The 24,604-nt window shown below is 44.7% G+C and overlaps 1 protein-coding gene across 1 annotated transcript in view; it reads left to right on the top strand.

The window, feature by feature from the left end:
• The first annotated feature begins 7,495 nt into the window (after positions 1-7,495).
• Positions 7,496-24,604, top strand: part of LOC125352515 (semaphorin-4D-like) — a 30,656-nt gene continuing 13,547 nt past the window's right edge. Inside the window, exons 1-8 of the mRNA XM_048347667.1 lie at positions 7,496-7,578; positions 11,711-11,811; positions 13,545-13,684; positions 17,139-17,201; positions 18,655-18,753; positions 21,381-21,474; positions 22,627-22,740; positions 23,671-23,822. Coding sequence (XP_048203624.1) covers positions 7,496-7,578; positions 11,711-11,811; positions 13,545-13,684; positions 17,139-17,201; positions 18,655-18,753; positions 21,381-21,474; positions 22,627-22,740; positions 23,671-23,822 — 846 coding nt within the window. The remainder of the gene's footprint in view (positions 7,579-11,710; positions 11,812-13,544; positions 13,685-17,138; positions 17,202-18,654; positions 18,754-21,380; positions 21,475-22,626; positions 22,741-23,670; positions 23,823-24,604) is intronic.

Raw genomic sequence — 24,604 nt, 5'->3', positions numbered from 1 at the left:
TCCACCCAGAAACAGGCTTTTATTGAGGTTTATGGCGCCTTCATGGCATGGCATAGTCATTCTACCCTCTGCTGTGAAGACAGAGCAAAGGATCAGATGCCAAAGAATGCAAGCAGTCTGGCAAAGGTGAAACAGGCAAGGAGAGGCATTCTCCTTCCTTGGCCTTCAATAGACACATGGCTAAGCCCTAGGATTTAGAAATCCCTCAACCAAAATCTGACTTCCACAACTGAGATCTGTAGTACATTTGTTTAGGAAACCAATGCTGCTCCAAAACTCTGGTCTTGGTTCCAAAGAAGCTATACCTTCATTGTGAGAAAAAGTCAAGGTACCATGAATGAGCTGTAAAATCTAGTGCAAAGTATATTATGTACCAGCTACATTTAGACCACAGCCTATGTAAGAGTCACTTGGAGTGTATGTCACAAGCATTCCTGCAGGCTGCCACTGCTAAGAGCCAAGGTGTTCTCTGTGTGGCACTGTGTGTACTGCAGGCATCATAGGTATCATGGTAGAGCAGCTGAGGAGGTTGGTGTCCTGTGGCCGGCAAAAAATGGGTTAGGAATTAAGGACAGACAATGTGCTGGGGAAAGGGTGATACAGGCAGTACTTTAAAGGGCTTGAAGATGACCGGCATCACCTAGTAGGATCAGACTCTGGATACAGAAGGAAGAAGGTTAATGTAAGAACAAATGTGAAGAGCATAGTTGCCTGAGGTTCTGTTGTTGCTTTCCAGTTGAAGAAAATGCCTCACATGCTGACCTGATCACATACAGATATTGCCATGGTTGTTCTGAGACCCTGTCTGCCTCCAGTCCCAATGACCACCATATCAGGCTACCTCTCCCTGACCCAGGGCCACTGGTTAGACTCCTGTATTGCTGCTGCCCCAGGGCTCTCCATGTGGTAATCACTCAGTGCTTCATGACAACAGCCACGTGTGTGAAGACACACGTACACATTCATGTTCTCCTCCCTCAGGGTTCTGTAGAAGTTCCCTATAGTTAATGGCTATAGGGGAAATCTTACTGAATTACATGTGACCTCACGGGCATGGTTTATTGGCCTGGTCAGGTAAGTTAAAATCTATTATTTCAGAAAGTATCCCTTGGCCCACTTTAGGCTATAATGGAGCCTGTCATTAATTCATACATTGGTAGGCTACTCCACAAAACCCACTTTGAGATAGTCCAAGACCTTGCTGGGCCAGATAGGCTGGTCATCTTTAGGGTAGAAAGTTCAGTTGCCATGTTTGCTCCCTGACACCTTGTGATCTCACCCTCCATTTTAAATTTCATCTGCATTTCTACATGGCTTATAGCTAACTGCTACCTAACAATAGATATGAGGAAGTTATTTCTATTTTTTAACTAACACTTCCATGTGACATCCATCTACTTTTCCATGGCTATTAAGTCTTATTCTCCTACAACACCAAATTGCTTGCTCAGGATGTGAGGCCCCACAGACTCTTCCACTCTACTTGATGGCAGCAGACTTAGGCAGGCTACACATGAGGAAGGGCCATGGTCTCAGTTACTACATCAGGAAGGCCACTAGGCAAGGGCTCCTTGCAGCCTGCCCTCTCCACTGGACTTCAGGGTCTTAACATGATAGACTAGCAATGCTAAACTTTTATTATCAGCTACCACTCAGCCTCTTTCCCTCAGATCTTGGCTCCCAAGTCCCTTGATGGATTGGCCTATATCTGTCACACCAGAGAAGCACAAGAAGGCAGTCAGTTACATAGCCACTTTTTAGCTCAGATTCAAAAATAAGGTCTAGAAGTAAACTTGGGGTGGGGGTGGAGAGAGAGCATTGCTTTTCTTCAACCTCTTTATGATAGATGTTGACTCACAAGAGATAGAAGGGTTAACTGCCTCTGTCCTTTCCTTTGAAATAATAAAAAGCTGCAAACTCATCATGAATGGGTAGAAATAGAAAAATGAGAAGCATGTTTAGAAAAAGGAAGCCCTAAGCCCCATCTATTGTCTCTGTATTTCAGGTAGCTAGGTTTATCTCCATATTTTAGAACAGCAAACAATATCCATTCTGGCCACTCAGAACCATAGTCTAATGGCTGGAACTTTCTAAAAGACATTCTGTCACATGAGCCACAGCTCTCCTTACCAGCTTTTTATTGCTTAATGGAAGATAAGAGTCTCTTGGATTTGTTTGAAAGGGCAGGCTTAGCACTGAGATTCTCAAATCTCAGCCTCCTTAAAAGATATTATAGGTGTAAATCATGGGCCCAATTCTCTTAATAGAAGGCTTTTGCCTTCTGTTAGAAGTGGCTGGAAGGGCTTTATATTTTAGAGGAGAAAAGCAATCTTAAAACTATTTCTCTATCCTAACACGTTAACAAAAAAAAATGTGTTGAGTTATACAATAAAAGAGTTGCACTCAAATTACATACATGACAGTATTAAACAAATCAGAATTACTTGTCTAAGTAGCTAAGACCCCTTTTGCAAGCTCACGATTAGTCATATTAGCTTTCTTGTTTTCAAACCTCAAGTTTAAAACATCTTTGTTTTCCTGTAGTGGGAGCCTAAGTGTTAAGTCCTAAACTCCTGTATTTTATGTCAACCTGGATAAAATAAGAACTTTGAAAATTGGATTTTCTTAGAAATTGCAGAAGATAAAGAAGAAAAGACACAGAAAAAGTATAATAGCTTCTCCACATTAATTTCACAATTAAGGATCGTCCATCCACGCGTCAGCTTCGAGTGCTGGCAGCTCACACCTGTAATCCTAGCTACTCAGGAAGCTAAGAACTGAGGATCACAGTTTGAAGCCAGCCTAGGCAAGAAAGTCCATGAGACTCTTATCTCCAATTAAACACACACACACACACACAAGCACACACACACAGAGGGAGAGAGAGAGAGAGAGAAATGGAGAAATGGAGAGAAAGAAATGAGAAATTGCTCAAGTAGAATGCTAGCCTTGAGCTAAAAATCTCAGGGACAACACCCAGGTCCTGAGCTCAAGCACTAGGACCAGCTCAAAAAAAAAAATAGAATTATCCTAAAGTTATTCACATATTCATGTACACACATATGCAAGGGGGAAAAGGGAAATTTATATGAGGCTGAATAAAATGAAAAAACTTAATTTAGTGACCATAAAATCATAGGGCTGTAACACAGGGGTAAACCAAAGCGCAGGTTCAAGTTTGAGGGTACAGTTCCTGGTTTATCTCATGGACCATAATCAAGACTAAGAACAACAGTGAAAATTGTTCCTATAATTCCACATTAGGTAACTGAGTTCCAGTGGCTTTTGGAGCTAGGTCCACCTATCTACATCCTCAGGTTGACGACCTGAGCCAGGGAGAGCACTGTAGAAGGGTCCAGTTTCCACACTCTCTGGTGAACCATAAACTTGCTGATTCTCTCTGCCTAGGAAGATGTGGACTATTTGCCCTTTATGCCAGGCAGTGTACCCCAGGGATAGAATCACACTAGATTGTCTCCCACTAAGGACTGGAGTCCCTCTAATCATCCTGGGTGGTGTGTGATCTACTGACAAAGCAGCTGTGTGACCCAGTTGGAGCAGAGATTGCTGACATGGTTGAGTGGGGAGAAGCGGGGCCTGGCATATAGAGCAACCTAGTTTCTGTCACACTCTTTGGGATAATCTCAGGTCCTCACGTTTTATAATATGCATTTTGTACCCTCTAAATAATTCCCCTCTGTGTGGCTAAAGTTTCCAGAACCTCTGTCACTGGCAATCTCTTAGTATTTTGCTGTTCCTCCCACTTGCCTGTCCTCATGAAGTAAGGGCAAAGCAGCTACTTTGGGAACTTGAGCACAGGATTTATGGCTAGAGTTTTCAGTCAAGTTTTAGGATATGGATTGATTCTGAGTGTTTTACCAGTCATCTCAGGTACTTTATGGTTAACTTTCTTTCAGCTGCTTTTTTCTCCAATTGTGTTGACATCCTGGTATACTTAATTACAGAGTTGGCATGAACCAGGCTCAGAATGCTAACCAGCTATTGGCTGCTGTTCTCCCAGCAGTGTAACACATGCCTAGGTACAATGTCCAACGTAGGCAACTGCCTACATCTGGGGCAGCTACTCGTTCTAAACCAAGCAAAAAACCAAAAAGATCAGAGTGTGCTCTTGAAGATCCTAATGAGCAACGGGTACTGATTTGGTTTCCCAGACCTCAGTGGTCCACATTCCTCATATGGGAATGCCTGTGTTACCCTTGCTGTGCTGAGGCCAGAAATCTGCTTTTTGTGGTGTCTCATGATTCCTAACATGAAACAACCTTGTAATTTTGATGACTTAAAGGAGCCTCTCCCAGCCTACATATGTTTTAGGGTTGAATTGGTTTGTTTATCTAGACTTGTCTCTGTTGCAGGAGTGGAAATGCCTGCTTCCCAGTCCTGCAGTAGTGTTGAGAGTAAGCTCTGGGTAAGATGCAGATAAGTCAAACAGTGGCCTGCCCACTGCTTAACACTAACAGAGACTTAGAAGATTCCATGCCTTAAAAAAAAATTCCATGCCTTACTTTTTAAAATTTTTTTTGCCAGTCCTGGGCCTTGGACTCAGGGCCTGAGCACTGTCCCTGGCTTCTTTTTGCTCAAGGCTAGCACTCTGCCACTTGAGCCAAAGTGACACTTCTGGCCATTTTCTATATATGTGGTGCTGGGGAATAGAACCCAGGGTTTCATGTATACGAGGCAAGCACTCTTGCCACTAGGCCATATTCCCAGCCCCTCCATGCCTTGATTTTTATATATTTAAAATAAGGGTGATACCAGCTCCTAGAGTTGCTTGAAGAGTCCTTACAGGAAGCTGGCATACCAGATATATGTGAACCATCTTCTCCCTTCACTGATAGTGGTGTGGATGTCTCTGGTGGCCTAAGTTATTTTTCTCCCCAGCCTGAGAAGGCAGGAATTTAGTGCTACCTCAGCAGAGAGTGTGCAGGGTCACTGAGGGATAGGACAGATCCTGAAGGGTTGTGGTGCGGAGAGGGGTCAAGGGCCACCCAGGGTTGGCTGCTGTGTAGCCATCCTGTGAGGAAGAGCTAGCATCCTGTATGGGTTGGGGTGATTTTGGATGTACTCTTGGGACTGGGGTCAGTGATGCAAGGCTGAAAAACATGGACAAGTCCTGTAATGAGCAACTTTTTGTCAGTGGTGCTGGTGCCCCTGGCCTTCTGCACCAGATGCTTGTTCTTGAACAAGCCACTCCAGGGCCAGTCACCCAACCCAGAACACTGTGAAAGAGTCCCACAGTAAGAGCATGGGTCTAGTGACTCTGGTGTTCTGGACCGGGCACTGAGAGCCTGTTTGTGATCAGTGGATGAAGAGGGCAAAGCCTTAAGGAGGTGTTACGTTGCTTAGTAGGTGTGTATAAAAAAAGGCAGAAAATGAGGGAAAAAATAAATTTACTCATTACCTGACTTATGTAACTACAACCCCTCTATCACCTTTACAATAAAAATAAAAATATAATAAAACTTAAAAAGAAAAGGCAGGAGCTGGGTGTTGGTGTCTCACACCTATAATTCTTGCTACTCATGATATCTGAGGGTTGAAGTTCAAAGCCAGCCTGGGGAAAAATGTTTCTGAGACTCAATTTCCAGCAAAAAGCCACTAGAGGAGGTATATCTCAAATAATAGAACTCCCAGTCTTCAGCAAAAAAGCCAAGTGACATGCATACACACAAGAAAGTAAGAATTCATCTTTGCCTCAATATCCTCAGGTTAGCTCTGAAATAACCACAGATCTCAAATCCATGAATACCCCAATGTCATACAGAAATTGGCACACATCCTCCCCATATGTACACATCCTTATGCTTTAAATCAATTCTAGAGAACTTATAATAACTAACACTATGTAGATGCCTTGTGAGTAGTTACACTCAGTTGTTTAGAGAATAATGACAACAAAAGGCCTGAACACACTAAGTACAGACTCAGGATTTTCAATATTTCCCTTCTGTAGTTGTTTTGAATCTATAGATAACAGTGCCTGTGAATACAGAGACTGCCCATGTCCCTGCAGCCATCTTGTGGTATATTTTCTCCTCTTCTGGTATCATTTCATCTGGAGATGCACCTGGGCCTCATTCAGGAGAAGATACTGGCATGGTAGTGGTGAGCCAGATGACCACATAGAAATGGAATTGAACCTGACAAATACTGTGTGACTCTGAACTCCATTTTTCTACCTATTGTTTCCTATCTCAGACAAAGGAGGCCAGCTTCTCAGTAAGGATCCAGTAAGGAAATGCATGGCTACCGCTGAGGACTTACTTTACCTGGCTCACAGTAGGGACCTCAATCTCCCACAGTCCCTCAGAGCCAGAACCTTTCCTACAGAGGTGTTAGTACTTGAGCTTTAACAGGGCACACAATATGTCTTGCCTCAAGGTTCTAACAAGATGGGGAATTTTTGGGCCACAATCCATATAAGGGCTGCAAAATCATGTGGTACATGCTAAGACAGATGTATATCCTTATATGTGTCAAATCTGGCTATATTGGCAATTTTATATGGCTGCAAATGATGTTATAAATATCCAGGTGGCCTTTGGTAGAGAAAAACGTTTTCCATGTTTGTTATAGGAATTAACATGTCTGGCCACTGTCCTTCAGACTCCAGTGCCCACCACAAGGACTATAGGAGGCTGTGGATCACACTGAATGTGGGCCCCAGAAAGAGGCAGAAGGGATGGCCAGAGCCAGGGCCACACTAATACCTGTGACCGCCATGATGGTCATAAAGAGACTTCCAAGGAAGATTCCCAGCATCAGGCCACACTAGCCCAGGTGTCACTAGCTCTCTCTTTCAGTGGCAAGAAACTGTAGTCAGAGGGGCAGTAGCATTGTCTCAGTGACATTCTGACACAGCCCTCTTTGCCAGGTGAGGAAGGTTCACCTATGGGGACTAAGGCAGAGTCTCAGTTCAAGGGCCTTCCATGAACACTTGACCCTCTGAGCTCCCTTCCTGGCTCTTTCCAAGAACTGCTCAAGAAGAGAGGGCATTGCGGGTAGCAGGAGCTGAAAGTCCCATGTGTGTTCTCCTGGAGCTGCACCTTTTCTAGCACACCATGTGCTCCCAGAAGGGTCTGGCTATATCTCATGGAAGACTCAAGAGTACAAGAAATGTATCCACAAGGCAACAAACAGAACAAGAAATGTATCCAATGCCCAACGTATGATACTGTAACCTCTCTGTACGTCAGTTTGATAATAAAAATTTGAGAAAAAAAAAAAAAAAAAGAAATGTATCCAATGCTTAACGTATGAAACTGTAACCTCTGTGTACATCAGTTTTATAATAAAAACTTAAAAATAAAAAAAATAAAAAAAATACTAACAGTAGCCCTGACACATGAATTCAGTATGCTGCTGTCACAATGACATAGAAAAGCTGAGTGAAAAAAACAAACAGGGAAAATTAGTGTGCACAGTCTTTAGAGTTCCATATTCTCTACAAACACATGTCTTACAGAATTCTGACACCATGGGATCTGCCTGTGTTCCTGGTCTCAAGCCTCCTTCTCCTGCCTGTGCTCTTTGGGACCCCATCCTCTGGTCTAACACTATGTAAGGTGGCTTCTCTCCAGTAGGACATGTAGGAATGTCCAGTAGGACATTCAGAGTGTCCTTGGCTTCACAAGAGTTTTCTGAGTTCATTCAGGACCAGGGCATTTCTCTGAGGCAGAGATGAGGCAGTGGGACCAACTGGCCACCTATAGATAAAGCCTAGCTGATCTTAGTGTAAGAACATTCTAAAATCACTTTCAGTTATTGCAGTAGATTAGATTCCCATGATTTGTGAGGGGGGCTTTCTGGTCTTGACTTGACTGAGGGTGACAGTTCTGCCTTGTCCAGATGTCATGCCTATTCTGCTCCTGTCGGTAAGTCTATTTCTCTCCTGCCAAGAAGGAGAGAGACCACTTGTCTTAGAGCCTGTGAGAGCCTTAGGGTCAGAAAGGTAATTGTACGTGGTGCATTGGTGTTTGCGGAGAGTGACTCACCAGCTCACCCCTCCCTTTGTGACTCACACATTCTGAATCAGGTAGCTGAGAAAAGAGAGGCCCTGTCCACTGGCCATCCATTGCTGGCCCCCTGGTGAATTCGTGCTTGTCCTGGGCTCCTAGTCCACAGGTGTTCAGACACAGAGTCCGTGAGTTCAGCCACGGAGTTCCTGGCCAGGTACCATCTCTGGAAGATCTGGGCTTCCACAAATGGAGACTCTGGTTATCAGTGCAGTGAGATAAGGGTGGGACCTTTCCTTTTTGCAGCATACAGAGGAGTCTCTGGGATTGGGGCAGGAGCCTTATGGTTCTATTTCTGCAAAAAGGTGAGCAGAACTCATTCTTTGGGCTTTTCTCTGCATTGGGGTCACCCTGTGTAAGAGGGAGCTATTTACTAGATTTACTAGATTGTGTCACTCACTGTCTGGCAGAGTGTGCAGCAGCATTAGGTGGGCAGCAGCATTGGGTGGGCAGACTCAAGTGGCCCTCTGAGTTGTAACTTTATCATTTAAGTTTATCCCCTGCCTCTCTTGACTCCCTAATGCAGAAGTTGAGAAGGAAGAGGGTCTGTGAGCTGCAGACAACATGAGTACTATAGGTTAGTGAAGTGGTCATAACTCACAGGTTTACAGTTAACCAGCCTGAAATCCAGTGTAGGCTTGGAAGGATATGAATAGATGTTTGTTTTACTATTTAGAAACCAGAATCTGATGGAAATTCTGGATATAAATGTGGCCAAGTTTACAGAGATAGTATCAGAAGAGCAAAGGGAAACATGGTGCTCCTGGCTTTGGAAAGGCTTAGACCTTCCAAGCCAGATGTTGCCCCAGCATTGCTTTCTCTAGATGGCCATTGTCATCTTATTTTCAGTGTCCTGGTGATGCTATTCCAATTGCATGCAGTGACCATGCGGCGAGCTATTAATGGGATAAAGTTGCTTTGTTTTAAATGTGGTTAAGAAGTAGGGAAGTAACTGAACATCTCAGGGGAGGGAAGGGGGAGGGGGAGGGGGGTATGAGGGACAAGGTAACAAACAGTACAAGAAATGTATCCAATGCCTAATGTATGAAACTGTAACCTCTCTGTACATCAGTTTTATAATAAAAACTTAAAAAAAAAAGAAGTAGGGAAGTATAACTCATAGCACATGCCTGGCAGCCCAGCAACTAAGGACAAAAGGAAAGTAATCTGGGCCTAGGAATTTGGGACCAACCTGGTCAACATAGAGAGACCCTGACTCAAAATTAATAAACAGCAGAGTCTTAAAACAATGAAGTGTGTTGGGATGATCAAGGTGTGGTTCCAGGGGCTTTGGAGGGAAATTCTATTGAATTGGTCAACATGACACACATAGAGTATATGCAGAAAATGGGGGCAGTTGAGCTGACAGTCAACACAGTAAGAAGGAATCTGGCATCAACAATGGTGATCACTCTTTGTTGGCCAGGAGGGAGGTAAGCTTGGGACTTCATAGAGCATGCACTGGAGCAGCTGGCTTCTCTCATGAGTGTGCACATCTGTAGAAGTGACTATGAGACAGAACATCCTTGTGGCTCAGGAGCCTTTCCACCAGGTCTTGTTTATGACCCATGGTCACACTGGCCTGATTTTGGAATCTTATCATGTGTTCCCAAGGAATTGGTAAAAATATTATCACTTCACTAAAAAGTAGCATTGTGCCAGAACCACTGGGAGCTATGGAAGCATCCTCATCTCTGTATAGGTGGGTTGGAGTAGGGATGGCATGCAAGAGTACCAAATCTGGAGGAGGGTTCAGTGCCCTGGCGAAATGGTTCCATCCCACATAGGCATGTGACAGTAACTAGGAATCCCACAGAATAGATCACCAAAACAGTTGGTATAGGTGGGTATCCTTGGAGGGAAGCGTTGGAGCCACTGGCTAAGGGGAGGAGGCATTAGATCAGAACACAAGCAGAAGAACAGAGGTTCCAGCAGTTCCAGTGGCTGGAGCCCACTTGAGCCATTAGTGGTCTGCTCCACATGTCGTTGCCCTGTGCTTGGGATGTGCCACAGAGGCCTGAAGTCCTTGAAAGGCCTACAGAAAGCCTCGGTTCTGATGGAGTCCTGGACCACAGTTGGAATTGTGTTGGCTTGTTCCTAGTGAGTGAAACCTCTTATCCATAGTTCCACAAGCCGGTGAATATTGTGGCTTTGGTGCAGATAGCCCAATGACCTTGTACTTTGCCACTTTTGATGCCTTGCCATGAAGCCTTGTATGGCCAATATTACTGGGTTTTATTGTTTACTATACTGCAAGAGATTTGGAAAGGGTTAGAGAGAGTATCTACATACACACAACCAAACAGACCGACCATGCTCATATCTCAGGCTGGGATGCACATGTCTGGTTCTCCCTGGAGACAGAGTGACAATGGAGGGAAGAGGCTATATTAGGCTTATTTCATAATCACCAGTCTTAGTCTTGCCTTTGGACGGTGGCACAAGCCACCTGTCTTTCCCCCATAGTTTCATTCACAGCCATTCCCCATGCTGCAGACACAGGACTGAGACATGTCACCATTGTGCTGTGTGTCCTGTCAGGGTTGGTGCTAGGTATCTGGGCTGTGTCATTGTGAGAGGTTGGCAGTCTACATCTAGTCTGGACTACTTTCTAGCTATAGGGACTGGGAGATTGAGACCGAGCCTGAAAACTAAGAAAAATGACCTCCAGGTATTGGAAGAACCAAGGATTTGGAGTATTCCTGACTTCGAGGTGCTTATCCTTGCATGAGCTAGAGTCAGGACAGCCTGTGGTCACTCATGGGTGGGTGGATTAGCCCTTGGGATGGGAATGATGAAGCTGCAGGATCAGGCAAGTGTGCTGTCTTCCCAGCCTGCTGCAGTTCCACCAAACAGCACAGATCTAGATTTGTGGTGCTGTTTGATTTTAGTCAGAGTTGAGCAAGGAGTTGAGTGGTGCTACATATGTATGGTCTATAGGTTTTACTCATGTATATGTACATATATATACTTCAGGTATGTGGACATCTGGTCTCTCTTGCCATTTCCACATGGATTAACATTACAGGAACTGAGAGGCTTAGGGCTCTATGAGCAACAAACCCAGGCTCTGTCACTTCTTTGTTTGGTTACTAGCCACATGTTGCACCCTGTAGGAAGGAAGTAGATGATTGGCTGGTCACTTCTAACTAACCAGTACCTCTACAGCCTGCATCAGGCCCATTTCTGAGTCTGATCCACAATGTTAGCTTGCCAGATGAGTGGAAATAAGTCCTGAGTCCTGTGGCTCTGGAACTGCCCTCTGTTTTTGTTCAAATGTCCCATCTGACAGCCTCTATGCCTTAGAAGATGGACTGTGGCTAGGGAGGTGGAAGAGAAGTGAGAGGATGTTGAGAAGCAAGAGCAGTGTGTGCCCTAACATTCTGATTTTGCCTTTGATTTTTGCCTTGATTTTGTCTTTCTCTCTTCCAGTATTTCTTCTGCAGGCCATTGGAAGCAGCAGGGGTCTTCAAAGCCCAGGAGGAGAGAGTGGCCACTTCTTACCTGGCCAGACATTTGGTTCTTGGAGATCCCACCACGTGCCATCTCTGAGTACAACTGCCAGGTCCTGGCTCTGTGTATCAACTGCACTTACACAACACCTTCAGCCTCCTTCTCCTTCTCCCAATGAGCCTGCTTGCTGAAGACCTTCTACATGTGGCCCTCTAACCCATAAGGATGTGTGGCCCCATCAGAGGGCTGCTCCTGGCCCTAGTGGTGGGATTTGGCATGGTGGTGGCATTTGCACCCATACCCCGGATCACCTGGGAACTTGGAGGTGAGAGCTAGTGCTGTGTGGGTTCTGGTGGTACAGGAAGGGGACAGGACATAGGAGGACACTGGTATGAGTGGCTCAGCACCCAGCTCTTGACCTGCTCACTTTATGTGAGCAGGCAGCCCATGCTGCTGATCAGAGGGATGCTTTGGTGAGTGGAAGCATTCATTCCACAAGGCTTTCTCTGGACCCTGACTAGGACATCTCTGAAGGGAAGCTTCTTTCTTGTACTCCATGATGACTCAGGTCCTTCCTGGAGAAGCTCCTGCTCTGCACACTGGTGAAGTGGGGTAAGAGAGCCCCTCAACTGAGTGTCAGGCCTTGCGTCTATGCCATGTATTTGCTGCTGCTGCTCTCTGGTCTCAGCTGTGATTTTCGCCTCTCCCAGGACCTGTGTCTTGGGACCTGGGACCCTGGTTCAGGGGATGGAGAGCACAAGTACTAGGTGCTGAGCCTGGGGCTGCTTCCATGTCCATGCTTCCATTTCCAGGCCAACATGCTCAGGGTCAGAACGTGTGTGTTGTGCGCACCACCTTCTGCAATAAACAATTAGAACAGTAAGCCTTAGGACCTGGATCTCCCTGATGTGTGCTATTTTGCAGAGTTCAGACACTGTGACAAATACCAAGGGATTTTGCTGAAGTAGAATTCCTGCTCTTAGAGGACTATTAGCTTAGTGAAAATAATTATAGAATAAATGATTAAGGTATGTAAGAAGGCATCAGCTCTGTTCAAATTGGTCACAGTGGTGGAAAACACATTCAAGAGTCAGACTTTCTAGATGAGTGTAGCAGAAGTAAAAGAAAGTCATTATAAATAGAGGAGACAGTATGTGAGAAATAATGTGCCATTAGAAGCTTGAGACACTTCTTGATCTCCTGATTAGTCAATCAAGTAGACTCATGTCCATAAACTCAATTTTAAGACTCTCAGATTGATGTCTAGGCTTCTGAAAAATGAGACTATTAAAAAATAATGCTTAGCACTGGTGGCTCATGACTGTAATCTTAACCATTCAGGAAGCTGATATCACAGGATCACAGTTCAAAGCCAGTCTGGATAGGAAAGTTCATGAACCTTTTAATCTCCAATTAATCACAAAAATTCAGAAGTGGAGCTGTGGCTTAAGTGACAATGTGCTAGCCTTAAGCTCAAAAGCTCACAATAATGCCAGGCCCAGGACTATCATGTACACACATAAATAAAAATCATACTTAGTGGGTCACAGTGACAAACATCTGTAATTTTTTTCTTTCAGGAGGTAGGAACAGGATTATCACAGAGTGAGTCACTAACAGTCACTTCATGTCACAGCACGATGCTTGGCATTTATCTGAGACTGCCTCAAGAATATTTTTTTAAAAATCATAATTATTATGTTCTTTTAAGATCTAATCAGTGAAGGAGACACAGAGATGAAATGTATGGGCAAGTGAAGATATCTGGCCTGAGAACTCCCAGGACAAAACTGAACAGGGATCATGGAACTTAGGAACAAGAGGGGTAGAAAGATGCACATGCTTGGGTTGCACAAGAGAACCTGGCTAAGAGGTGCCCCTCCCCGCCATGTGCTTATTGAATATTGTAGCTCTTCCTTGTGAGGCTCCTGCTCTTCCTCTGCATCATGAAAGCCTTTCTCCCCAGTCCTTAGCCAGCAGCCACAATTTAAAATGACATCGTGTGTCTATCTTCTCTTCCCCCTCCCTGCTGGGTCCCCTTTTTTACCTCAGAGGTAGATCTGATGCAGTTTCATGAGCCAAGCATCTTCAACTACTCAGAGTTGCTGCTGAATGAGTACAAGAATTTGCTCTATGTTGGTGCCCGGGAGGCCGTCTTTGCACTGAACATGCTCAACATCTCTCAGAAGAAACAGGAGGTGGGTGATGGGAACACTACAATTTGGGTGGTTACATCTTTGCTGGAACATGCATCTTCTCTTGCTCACATTGTACCTTGCCTTCAAGTAGCTCATCTCAGAATATCTAATCAGCCTGCTGAGAGGCTGTTTCTTTTCATCTTTCCTTTGAGCTTTTCATTTTTGGATAAATTTCTACGATGATCATGACCAAAAACTGTGGTTACACTAGCATTACACTCCTCTGGTTCCATAGGCCAGGCTTTGATCTTACCTGACACCTTCCCTGTGTTTGGTGGCCTTAAAAAAATCCTGATCCCACCCTATCTGTGCAGTTTTTATGGAGGAGATTCTTTTTTGCCCAAATAAGCAAAAAAGAAATGGAAAAGATGAAGAATAAAAAAAAAACCGCCATCAAATTGCACTCAAATTGACAAATGCTTTTGATTATTCCATGATTTAGTTTGAATCTACATGAAATCATATAGTCCCTCGGTAGTCCCCAGTCTGACTGCTTCAGGTCATTCTATTCATTTGATCTATTCCTTGGACCAGCCTCAGTTTCCTTCCTAGGAAAACAATCTGTACTCTGTGCTAGGTCTTGACCTTCACATCCCTCCTGTATCCTAGTAGTCTCTAATGTGGGGCTCTTGTCTTCTCACATCTGACTTGGGCTAGCCTGGGACCAGCCCTTGCTGCAAGCAAGGCAAGTCTGGTGCTGCAGGCCCCTTATGTAGACAGACTCCTCCTCTTGGTCTACAGCAGCAAAGCCAAAGTGTGCTTTTCACCAAAGTCCTAATTGCATCTTTTCACTTCTGCCTTCCTTTCCAGCTGGTAGCCACAAGTCCTGTATAAAGCAAAGTGTTTCCGCAAGCTGTTTGACCCTTGAGTTCCAGTGCACTGGGAAAGTGAGACAGATGCTGGAGGCTTGTCTTTTTTTTTACCACTTCTCAGAACAAAGGGTTTATGACTAACTTTAATACCGAGGGCAAAAGAAATTTCAATGGTTTGATTTTGGAGTATATTTAGTTTGCTTCTGCCACTTGCACATTAGTCTTGTTTCATTCATGTTTGTGGTTTTGGCCATGGAAATGAGCCTCATGCAAGCTGGGCAGATGCCCACCACTGAGCGAAGCCCCAACTCCAGGACCTTAGTTGGTGCTCAGTGCCAGGCTGTACAATGGTGGCAGGCTTTGACCAGGCTCCTGGTGCCAGGCGTCTTGGCGTTCTTTCCTTGCTCTCTGACCCAAGCTGTTCCAAACTGGTGGTAAGCATCTGCTGTCCCCAGCTCTATGTCTCTGATCTATGTTTCATCCCCTATGTTTCATCTGCTTTATTCCTAATTTATGTTTCACCCATCAGTGACTTTCAGAGTCTTAGCCTGTGCAAATAGGATTTATCACAGAAGTCACCACGCAGAATGGTTCTGCAGGCTCCTCTCACACTCAGCCCTTCCTCTCTGTGTCTTGTACCTCTGAGCCATGTTCTCCTGGTCACTCAGCACAGGGTTTTGCCTGGGGACTTTCTTTTTTTTTTTTTGGCCAGTCCTGGGCCTTGGACTCAGGGCCTGAGCACTGTCCCTGGCTTCTTCCCGCTCAAGGCTAGCACTCTGCCACTTGAGCCACAGCGCCGCTTCTGGCCGTTTTCTGTATATGTGGTGCTGGGGAATCGAACCTAGGGCCTCGTGTATCCGAGGCAGGCACTCTTGCCACTAGGCTATATCCCCAGCCCCCTGGGGACTTTCTTAGTGAAAAGCCTGGGACTATGGTTCAGTACCAGTTACCATTTATGCCTTCATCCTTAAGGGTTTCATACAGGTAGACTAGAAAACTCAGCTGCCTTTTACCTTCTGAGAGAAGTTTTCAGGCAAGTGGGATCTTGTTCAGTCACTTGTGTGTCCCAGTTAGACACCTAGTGCAGTGTTGTCACCCTGTGTAGTTTGTCTGCTCATAGGATATTTTGGGGAGAACCCACTGCTAGTTCAGAAGGACCCCTCACTGGGCTTCCCTCTTCCAAGAAGGTCTGTATGCTTTTGACTGCTGAGCTCCACACCTGTGCGAGTCTTGGAGCGTTGAGTAATTCCTCTTGTTATCTTTCATCAGTTTCCATACGTCACACAGGCAGGGGTCACTTGGGGGAAGCAAGGCAGGAGTCTTGGGCCTTCCATTTCACCATCTTTCCTGTGCAACTTTCTGCCCTGTGGTAGCTTTGGAGAGCAGGCCCCATACCAGAATCTCCTAGCCCCATACTTATTCCATTCAAGAGACCCAGCAACCGAGATCCTCCTTAGCATGGTACTGAGCTGACAGTACTCCTAATATTCTCATCATTACCTCTTGCCCATACAACTGTATAGAACCCTAATCCTACCACCACTGAACGAAGTGGCTTCTAGATTGCTTTCATTTCTTCTTTCCTTCTTCCTTCGTTCCTTCCTGCCTGCCTGCCTTCATTTCTTCCCTTTTTCTTTTCTTTTTTCCTCTTCTTTCTCCTCTTCTTCCTCTTTCTCTTCCTCCTCCTCCTCCTCATCTTTTTTTCTTTTTTTTTTTTTTTTTTTTTGCCAGTCCTGGACCTTGGACTCAGGGCCTGAGCACTGTCCCTGGCTTCTTTTTGCTCAAGGCTAGCACTCTGCCACTTGAGCCACAGCACCACTTCTGGCTTTTTCTATATATGTGGTGCTGAGGAATCGAACCCAGGGCTTCATGTATACAAGACAAGCGCTCTTGCCACTAGGCCATATTCCCAGCCTCGACTCATCCTCATCTTTTCAATGTCATTCTTCCCTTAATATGCATTAATTGTACATCTTAACATTTCCACACATGGATAAATGTGCACTTCTCAAATCCAGGAATGTCTTCTACCTAATCACATTTTTTCTGTCCTCCAGTAATCTGGGCTGACTGTTTTCAGCTTTCACAAATGAAAGAAAAGGAAGCATTGGATCCTGTCTTTGTCTGCCTGGCTTATTAACTTTACCATGATATCCCTTCCCGTTTCTATCCATCATGCTGCAAATGACAGAATTCCACACTCTCTCTGTTTAAGTAAACTGTCATAACATGATTTACTGAACTCAACATATTCAAAGGAATTCCATTCACTTAATGGATGAACAATACTCCATGGTTATAGATATGCCATATTTTTATTTATTCAGCTATGGATGGGTTACTCGTTGAATTCCTGTCTTAGTGTTTTGTTTTTTACAAGTTAATTTTTCCCATTTCGAATACTTGAGTTTCTGGTGTTCTTTCATAGTGGATTGGAGGGTTGTAAGAGCCTTCTATGGCCCACTAGTTTCTATCAGGGTGATAATTAAAGGATATTTAGGAAGCCCCACGAAGTTCCCCAACCATCCTCCCAAGTCTAAGGTCTTATCTCATTTCAGAAACATCTGGCCTCTGAACTCTGTGTGCTTTTAAGTTGTGCATTTTATCCCACAGTTTAGCTTTCATTCATTCCTCCCAAATAGGTACAATGGAAGGCCTCAGATGAGAGAAAGGCAAACTGCATAGAAAAAGGGAGATCAAAAGAGGTAAGTGTTTTTGTCAATTACACACCCCCACCTGTATTCCTCAGTAGTCTAATCTTACCAGTTTTGCAGCATCTTCTTCATGCAGCTAGGTGTGGTGTGAGACTGAATGTTCCTGTTGGGTTCAGGTAGGTCATTACAGTGACTCAGGGAGCTCATCCCTTCTGCTTCCGACTGGGGATGAGCCCAGTCACAGTAGGTGCCAGACACAGGAGGCCCTCAAGAAATGTCTGCTACTTCATGAACTGGCATGAATTCATGAATTGGATTTCTTCAAATTTCTTGGCTTGTTACTGTAGAAACCTGCTTAGTATTCAGGGTGCTCCCTGCAGTTTGGATGTGAGTGGAGCCCCATCCCTTCAGGTGGTCAGCATGGTGATATTCCAGGGAGCCCTTGTGTGTCCCTTTCCCCGCGGCACTGGGTCGTCCTCTCCATCCAATCCACCAACCTGTCCCTGCCTGGTACCTGCAGATATCTAGGTTTCAAATGTGTGGGGCTGAGCCATTGATGATCATTGCTCATGGCAACTTTATTATAGCTATGTCCAGCAGTTGTTGGCTAGCTAAAGATGAAATATTTTATAAAACACAATTTTTTTCCAAACACACTTAGGAATATGTTAACCACTTCTCCTAAAGCATTTGTCTCTAAATTTAGTGTTCCCTGAGCATGCAAGAGGACAGCAGGCACTGGTAGAGTCACACCTACTGCAGGATCTTTAAAGCAGAGGGAGCTGGCCATTGGCTCTGCCCTCCCTGAGCAAAGACAGAGAGTGGCCTGGAGCTCTTTCTTGCCCCTTGGGTGATTGTGAACTACAGCCCACGGTTTCAAAAGTCACAGCCCAAAAAACTTGACTGATTTTAGATAAATTCTGTCTGTAGCATATATAATCCAAGTACTGTCGATCTTAACTGACATGTAGGTCCCTTTGTGTGGCCTTAGTTTCCTACAGGGGCCTTATTGCTGGACAATGGGTGACACCCCCTCTGTGCCCAGCTTCTTTCTCCCTTCAGGTGAGACTAGGACTGAAAGGTCATTGCCAGACTGGGTGTGTGCCAGCAGAGGGCAGTGTCACAGGGGAGGCAGAGGCCAACCAAAGAAATGGTTTGTGTGCATATGAGAATAAAATAAATTTCCTTCTACAGAGGTGTCCTTAATACAATTTAAGGTCAACTGTAAAGCTAGTTTCTTTAGTCACCAGTGTTTGCCACGTATCAATTAGTTACTGAAATGAGATTGTCCTGGCACCTGAAAAGCTTGTGAACATGACAAAGATAAAATACCCAAGCTCAGCTTAAGATTTAGGTGTTTGCAGAGTAGCCCTGTACTGTAGGAACAGCCTGGCCGTCATGTAAAGTCAGGAAGGAAGGCAGGGTAGCACAGAACAGACTTTACAATGTAGATGTGGAGGGGCACTTCAGTGGCTAGCTCTTGATGGTGTTTATCTCCCCACAGACAGAATGCCTCAACTACATCCGGGTGCTGCAGCAATTAACATCCGATGTCCTCTATGTGTGTGGGACCAATGCATTCCAGCCCACATGTGACTATCTGGTGAGTACACAGACTCACTCCATGGTCAGTCCTGTTCACAGCAGCCTAGGCAGTGGCTAAAGCAGAGTGGGAAGACATAAAGTGAACTCTACCACAAACAGCAATAGCATTGTCTCAGGTCCACAGTGTAAGGGCTGAGGCAACTCTCGGCCTGTCTGGAAAGCCTCCCTAGGCTGTAGAATGAGCCTGCAGCCTACATGGCTAATCTGAGCCCTGGTGTTCCTGGCATAGGGCATGGCTTGAGCAGGGCTCAGGGCCTAGTGATCCTTGGCACTGATGGAGACATAGTCTAGGAATATATCACTGACAGATGCTCTCTAATGCTGTGATCTTCATGTTCTAACTGTACTTGGCTCAGGATCACAGGATGGAAGTTCCAGTGTTGGAAGGTATGTATGCTTGATCTGCGCCTTGCTGAGTCTCAAGATGTCTCCATTCATTGTCAGCTGCTGGTGGGAAACCAACCCCACTGAATGGTCCTCTTAGCATCCCTCATTCTAAGTGATCTGAGAAGCATGAGCACCTCCTGTCCTTTCCTGAGTCCCCCTGGAATCCTGCACTACTGCTGTGTGTTGGTGCCAAGGAGCCTTCTTTATCACAAAAACTACAGGGGGTGAAACTCAGATTGTGGTATCTAAGCCTTTTAGAAGGATTCTTTTTATTTATCTTACCAGATGAGTTATTTAACAATGGCCACCTACAGTAAGAGAAGTAGCATTTTGATATATGGTAGGGATGAAAATGAAGCACGTTTTCTAGTGACCATCCTGGATTTAATAAGTATCTGCAGGTATGAAAAGTGCTACAACACAGTGCCCCCCCCTTATCTGATGGGAATAAATGTCAGGAATCTCATGTAGTACCAGACTCTATACTGTGTATCTGATGAGCAAGATGGCTTTTTGGTGAGTGATGAGCAGGTAGTGCATACAGCATGGACACACAGAACGAAGGGACGATTTACGTCCTGTTCAGGCACAGCTGGATTTCAGAAGGTCATCTTATGACTGAGACCTCTGGCTTTGTTGTAGGTTACTGAACCCATGGATTGTGAAACTTGCCAGGGAAGAAGCTGCTAAAATACATAGCTTTTAAAAAAATTACTTGGATTAAGAATAGTAGAACATGTGAAACAGTAGGTTTTCTTTTTGTTGATGATCCTCTTGTATCCCCTTCCTGTGTTGTCCCCGTGCTATCACTGTATCTCATCTGAGTACTACCCTGATACTGCATATACTGGTATTAGAACTAGGGAAGCGAAAGAGAATATCGAAATCGAGAGATAAAGGATAAAAAGACAAATGACTCCAAAGTAATACTTACAAAACCATTTGGTGTAAACCAACTGAACAGCTCATGGGGGGAGAAGGAAAGAAGGAGGGGGAGAGGGGAATGAGGGAGGAAGTAACCAATTGTACAAGAAATGTACCCACTGCCTTATGTATGAAACTGTAACCCCTATGTATATCACTTTGACAATAATAAGCAATTATTTTTTTAAAAAAGAATAGTAGAACACTTACCTAGTATTCAAGAGACCCTGAGTTTGATTTTCAGCACTGAAAAAATACAACCTTGTATTAGAGATAAAGTATAACTGCATTAGAGGTTCTAATACCAAATTTAATGGCTAAAGTGTTGTGACACATGCTTGTACTCTTAGCAACCCAGAGGCTAAGGTAAGAGGATGAAGAGCTCAGAGCTCATAGTGAGGCACTGTCTTATATGAGAAAAAAAATTCACTTATGATACATAGTCCTTGCAATGAGATCCACTGAGTGGTACTACATGGTACTCAGTTCTCTCTGATGTTGGTATGAACCATTGATATGGAGTGAAGCTGTTTCTGAGACATAACAACCTCAATACTAAAAGATAGAACCTTCTTTTTGTTTAAGTGCAAATAAAATAAAATAAAAGCTATTTTCTAGAAGCATTTTGCTTATCAAAGATTTATCAGGGACTAATAGACCTCATCTGCCATTTCGGGGCATTTCTCTGAGTTTCACCTGCCATTTCATCTGATTTTTGCTTTTTCATGTTTGACAAGTTTCCAGTTGGTTCTACTCACTGTATTCCTTATTTGGTGAAGAAATAACTCCATGGTTGAAATCCTGGCCTATCCTTTCTTTCAGTTCAGCTTGTAATTGCTTTGAGGTTTGAGACCATAGGTCCATTTGGAATATGTGGTCAAGGGTAGAGGGATTCTGCTTCTTGTTTTTGTTTTCATTTTTAAGAAAAAAATGCCCATTTCCTGATTCTTGGATAACATGGTTCTCTCTGTGTTACTGTAGTAAAATTCTTCATCCTATGGTCACTTGCCATGCCTTGCCTGTATTTGCAACTCTAGAGCCACCAGCTTCTCTATCTCCATTTTCTAGATGAGGAGACTGAGGCTTTGAGATCCTACATGGCTCACCCAAGGCCTGAGGTGCTGATGTGGAGACTGAGATGGGTGACATGCAGCATGTCTCCAAGGGCAGGACCCATGTGGCCTAGCACCCATCTTCTCAACCCTATGGTCGTCCCAGAACAAGGAATCTGTAAAAATTAAATGGTAAAAAGCCACATTGTTATGATGAAAAATTGGATGTCTTATTATTCCTTTTCTCCTTATTTAATTTTAGAACATAATATCATTTAAATTTCTATGGATGAAGCAAGATGGCAGAGGAAAATGTCCCTTTAACCCTGCACATACTTACACCTCTGTCATGGTTGGTGAGTTCTTTTGTTCAGGTTCCTCATCCCCAAAGCTTACAGCTTCCTACTCAGGCATTGATCTCTGCTTTTTTTTCCTTTACTGGTCTTGTTTGAACATCACTAGCCTTTGCAGAAGATGTATGTTCCTTTTCAGAGACCCCTTAGCACTGAAGAGGATTGACTTCACCATTCAAGGGATAACCAGCCCAACATTTTAGCATACTGATTTAAATCCATCATTGGTATACAGTATTCAGATATTCCTGGGACTGGGGGGGGGGGGCAGGAACTGAGCCACAGAGCATATGCTTTATGATAGTCTCACACTATGTTCCTTAACTCTCATGGCTATCTATTATATAACAGTCCCTAGATACTAGTGGCTCTATTTATGGTTTTCCCACTCCATGATGATGTGCTACACATTGCACCCACTCAGTAGAGTATAGTGCACCACATATGAGTATTACAAAGTAGACATTGTGTGAGGTGACTCTGCCTTCCTGCAGACTAGTGTGTTCTGAGCACGTTTATTGAAAGTGAGGTCAGCTGGGTGTGTATTAAAAGGCAAATGCCTTAAGTATACTTTTCCTTACAATGTTTTACTGTGATTTTATTAGGATAAAACCCATGGTATATGGAGGAGCAGCTATGCTGCTGTCATTTTAATGGTTGTGGGAAGTTTTAATCTGGGTTCCATTGCTAATCTTTACCTCAGAAATGCAGCTCAATGTAACACCTGTCAAGAAAAAGTCATCAATGTACAAAGTGGACATGTCATCTAGGAAGGCTAGGGGCATCTAGAGAAATCTTATATCTTCCACATGAAGGCTTAATGCAGTTAAAAAGAAATTGTTCTCAGCCAGACCCTGGTGGCTCACACCTGTAATCCTGGCTACTCATGAGACTGATACCCTAGGATCACAGTTCAAAGCCAGCATGGGAAAGAAAGTTCATGGGATGCTTATCTCCAGTAAACTACCAAAAGCTGGAAATGGGGCTGTGGCTCAAGTGGTAAAGTGTCATTCTTGAGTAAAAAAGATAAGTCCAGACCCTGAATTCAAGACCCAGTAGTGGAACAACAACAAAAAAAAATCTTTCTCAATGCCATGGCAGAGGGCTCATCTGATATCCTATTCCTCTGTTCTCCCTGTTCCTTGGCCTGTGCAGATGGAGAGCTTTATGCTGGGACAACATATAATTTTTTGGGTAGCGAGTTCATCATCTCCAGAAACTATTTCCACAGTCATCTACGAACAGAGTCTGACATCCCATGGCTATATGGTAAGATGCAAGGTCTATAACCTGAAGAGTAAACACTGTTACACTTCCCTTCTGATGTCCCTAAGCTGTGGGAGTCCTGAGCCCTCATTGGTCTCAGCCTAGTGGAGCCACAGGAACTTTGAGGGCCTCCATTGGAATCCATGGTTGTGCCTTTTGGTGTGCTTTCTGCTAATGCAACACCGTTCCATGGCTGCTTTTATCTTTTGTCCTGAGAATGGACTTCAGGGACTTTCATAAAGTGATATTGAAATACCAAGTGGAGAACTAACCAGTGTACCATTAGGATGTGGTATCATTTTGGCATGGCATGAAAGATGCAGCCTTTGTGCCAGCCTCCAGGTACCAATCAGATGGCATCAGTGTGCCTCACTATCTGCATCCAACACCTGGCTGGTGTCTGAAATTACAGGTGGCTGGTAGGAGACTTCTAGCTGGGCTTTTCTTGCAGGTGCTGGCAAGTGAGACCCAGAGCTTTTCTGAAGCCTCTTGATCAATGGGCGGGTCCTGTGGTCTATAAGCAGGAATAGCCACCAACTCATGGAAGTGGGCCAGCCAAGGAATGACCTTAGCATATCTGCTCCTTGTGGCTGGGGCTAATAGGATTGAGTCACTTGTTTAAGTCAGAAGATGGTCTGTCTGTCAGCTGGGAGGCTCCAGAAAGCTTGTGGGGTGAGCTTGTGGGAACGGTCCTGCAAGGCCAACACCAGGGCCAACTCTGTGTGGCTAAAGAAAATGAGAAAGGTTTGGCCATGATAAGCAGTATCATCATTCTCAACCCTGAAGTCTCTGCAATGTGACACACACATGCTAGAAGTCCTTGCATGGATGCCATCAGGTCCCAACAGTGCAGTGACTTCCTCTGACACCATGCGAGGAGGCAGGAACACAAAACTCCACATGCAGGGACAATCTTGTGTCATCTCTCCACAGAGCCTAATTTCATCCATGCTGATGTGATACGAAAAACCCCTTCTGGCATCAAGGGTGATGAAAACAAGGTCTACTTCTTCTTCACGGAAGTGTCTGTCGAGTATGACTTTTTTTTCCAGTTAAAGATCCCCCGCATTGCAAGAGTGTGCATGGTGAGTGCTGCTCTGCTAGCCTTGGCCTTCCCATCCTGTGGGAGCAGGTGGAAATGTACCTTTTCCTGCCACTCAATCCCTTCCTGACACAACAGCCACTTTTGAGAGGCCTCCAAGATGCCAAGCTTCCATTCTTGGGAGCTCCAGTGGTGTTTGTGGGGATTACAGTGGCATTCTCACCCATCAAGCAACTGAGCAGCTCTGGTTCTCAGCACTGTCCTCAGACCTCCTCAGCTTAGGAGAAGGCCATTTTGCTGAGTGTGCTCACCAGATTCTGTGGGAATTCAAATCTCAATGTTTGAAGCTCTCAGTCCACACGAGGGTGAAGTATCACAAGTGAAATCTTCAGTAAAATGTGTGTCTGTCTCAAAGCCTCCAGTGTGTGGAGGGGCAGAGGTGAGGATGCTATTACATGCAGGTGCTTATGTAGCACAGAGATTGGCCTCGAGTTGAGTAGTGGCTTGGCTGGCAGTTGGGGGAAAGTAGGAAGAGCACTGGAACCCAGGGAAAACACAATCAGTAAGTTAGTCACCAGATGGCCCCACCCTCATGAAAGCCTTCAGAAGCTCAAATACCACATGGCCCTTTGACTTGGTGATCACCATGGATCAATTTATCACAGGAGGAAGGATCTCAGGACAACATGGCACAGAGTGGGTGCTCTGGATGCCTCTCCCTTAAGAGCCTAGCATGCAAGGCAGGAAGTAGCTGTTGTGTATACTTGACTTCTCTGGCTTATGCTTTATCAGCTGCCAGGACCTCTAGCCACAGCTTGCTGACTC

This window comes from Perognathus longimembris, chromosome 1 (assembly GCF_023159225.1).
Source record: "Perognathus longimembris pacificus isolate PPM17 chromosome 1, ASM2315922v1, whole genome shotgun sequence".
NCBI classification, from domain to species: domain Eukaryota; kingdom Metazoa; phylum Chordata; class Mammalia; order Rodentia; family Heteromyidae; genus Perognathus; species Perognathus longimembris.
The sequence above is the reverse complement of the archived record's forward strand: the minus strand, read 5'-3'. Positions and strand labels throughout refer to the sequence as shown.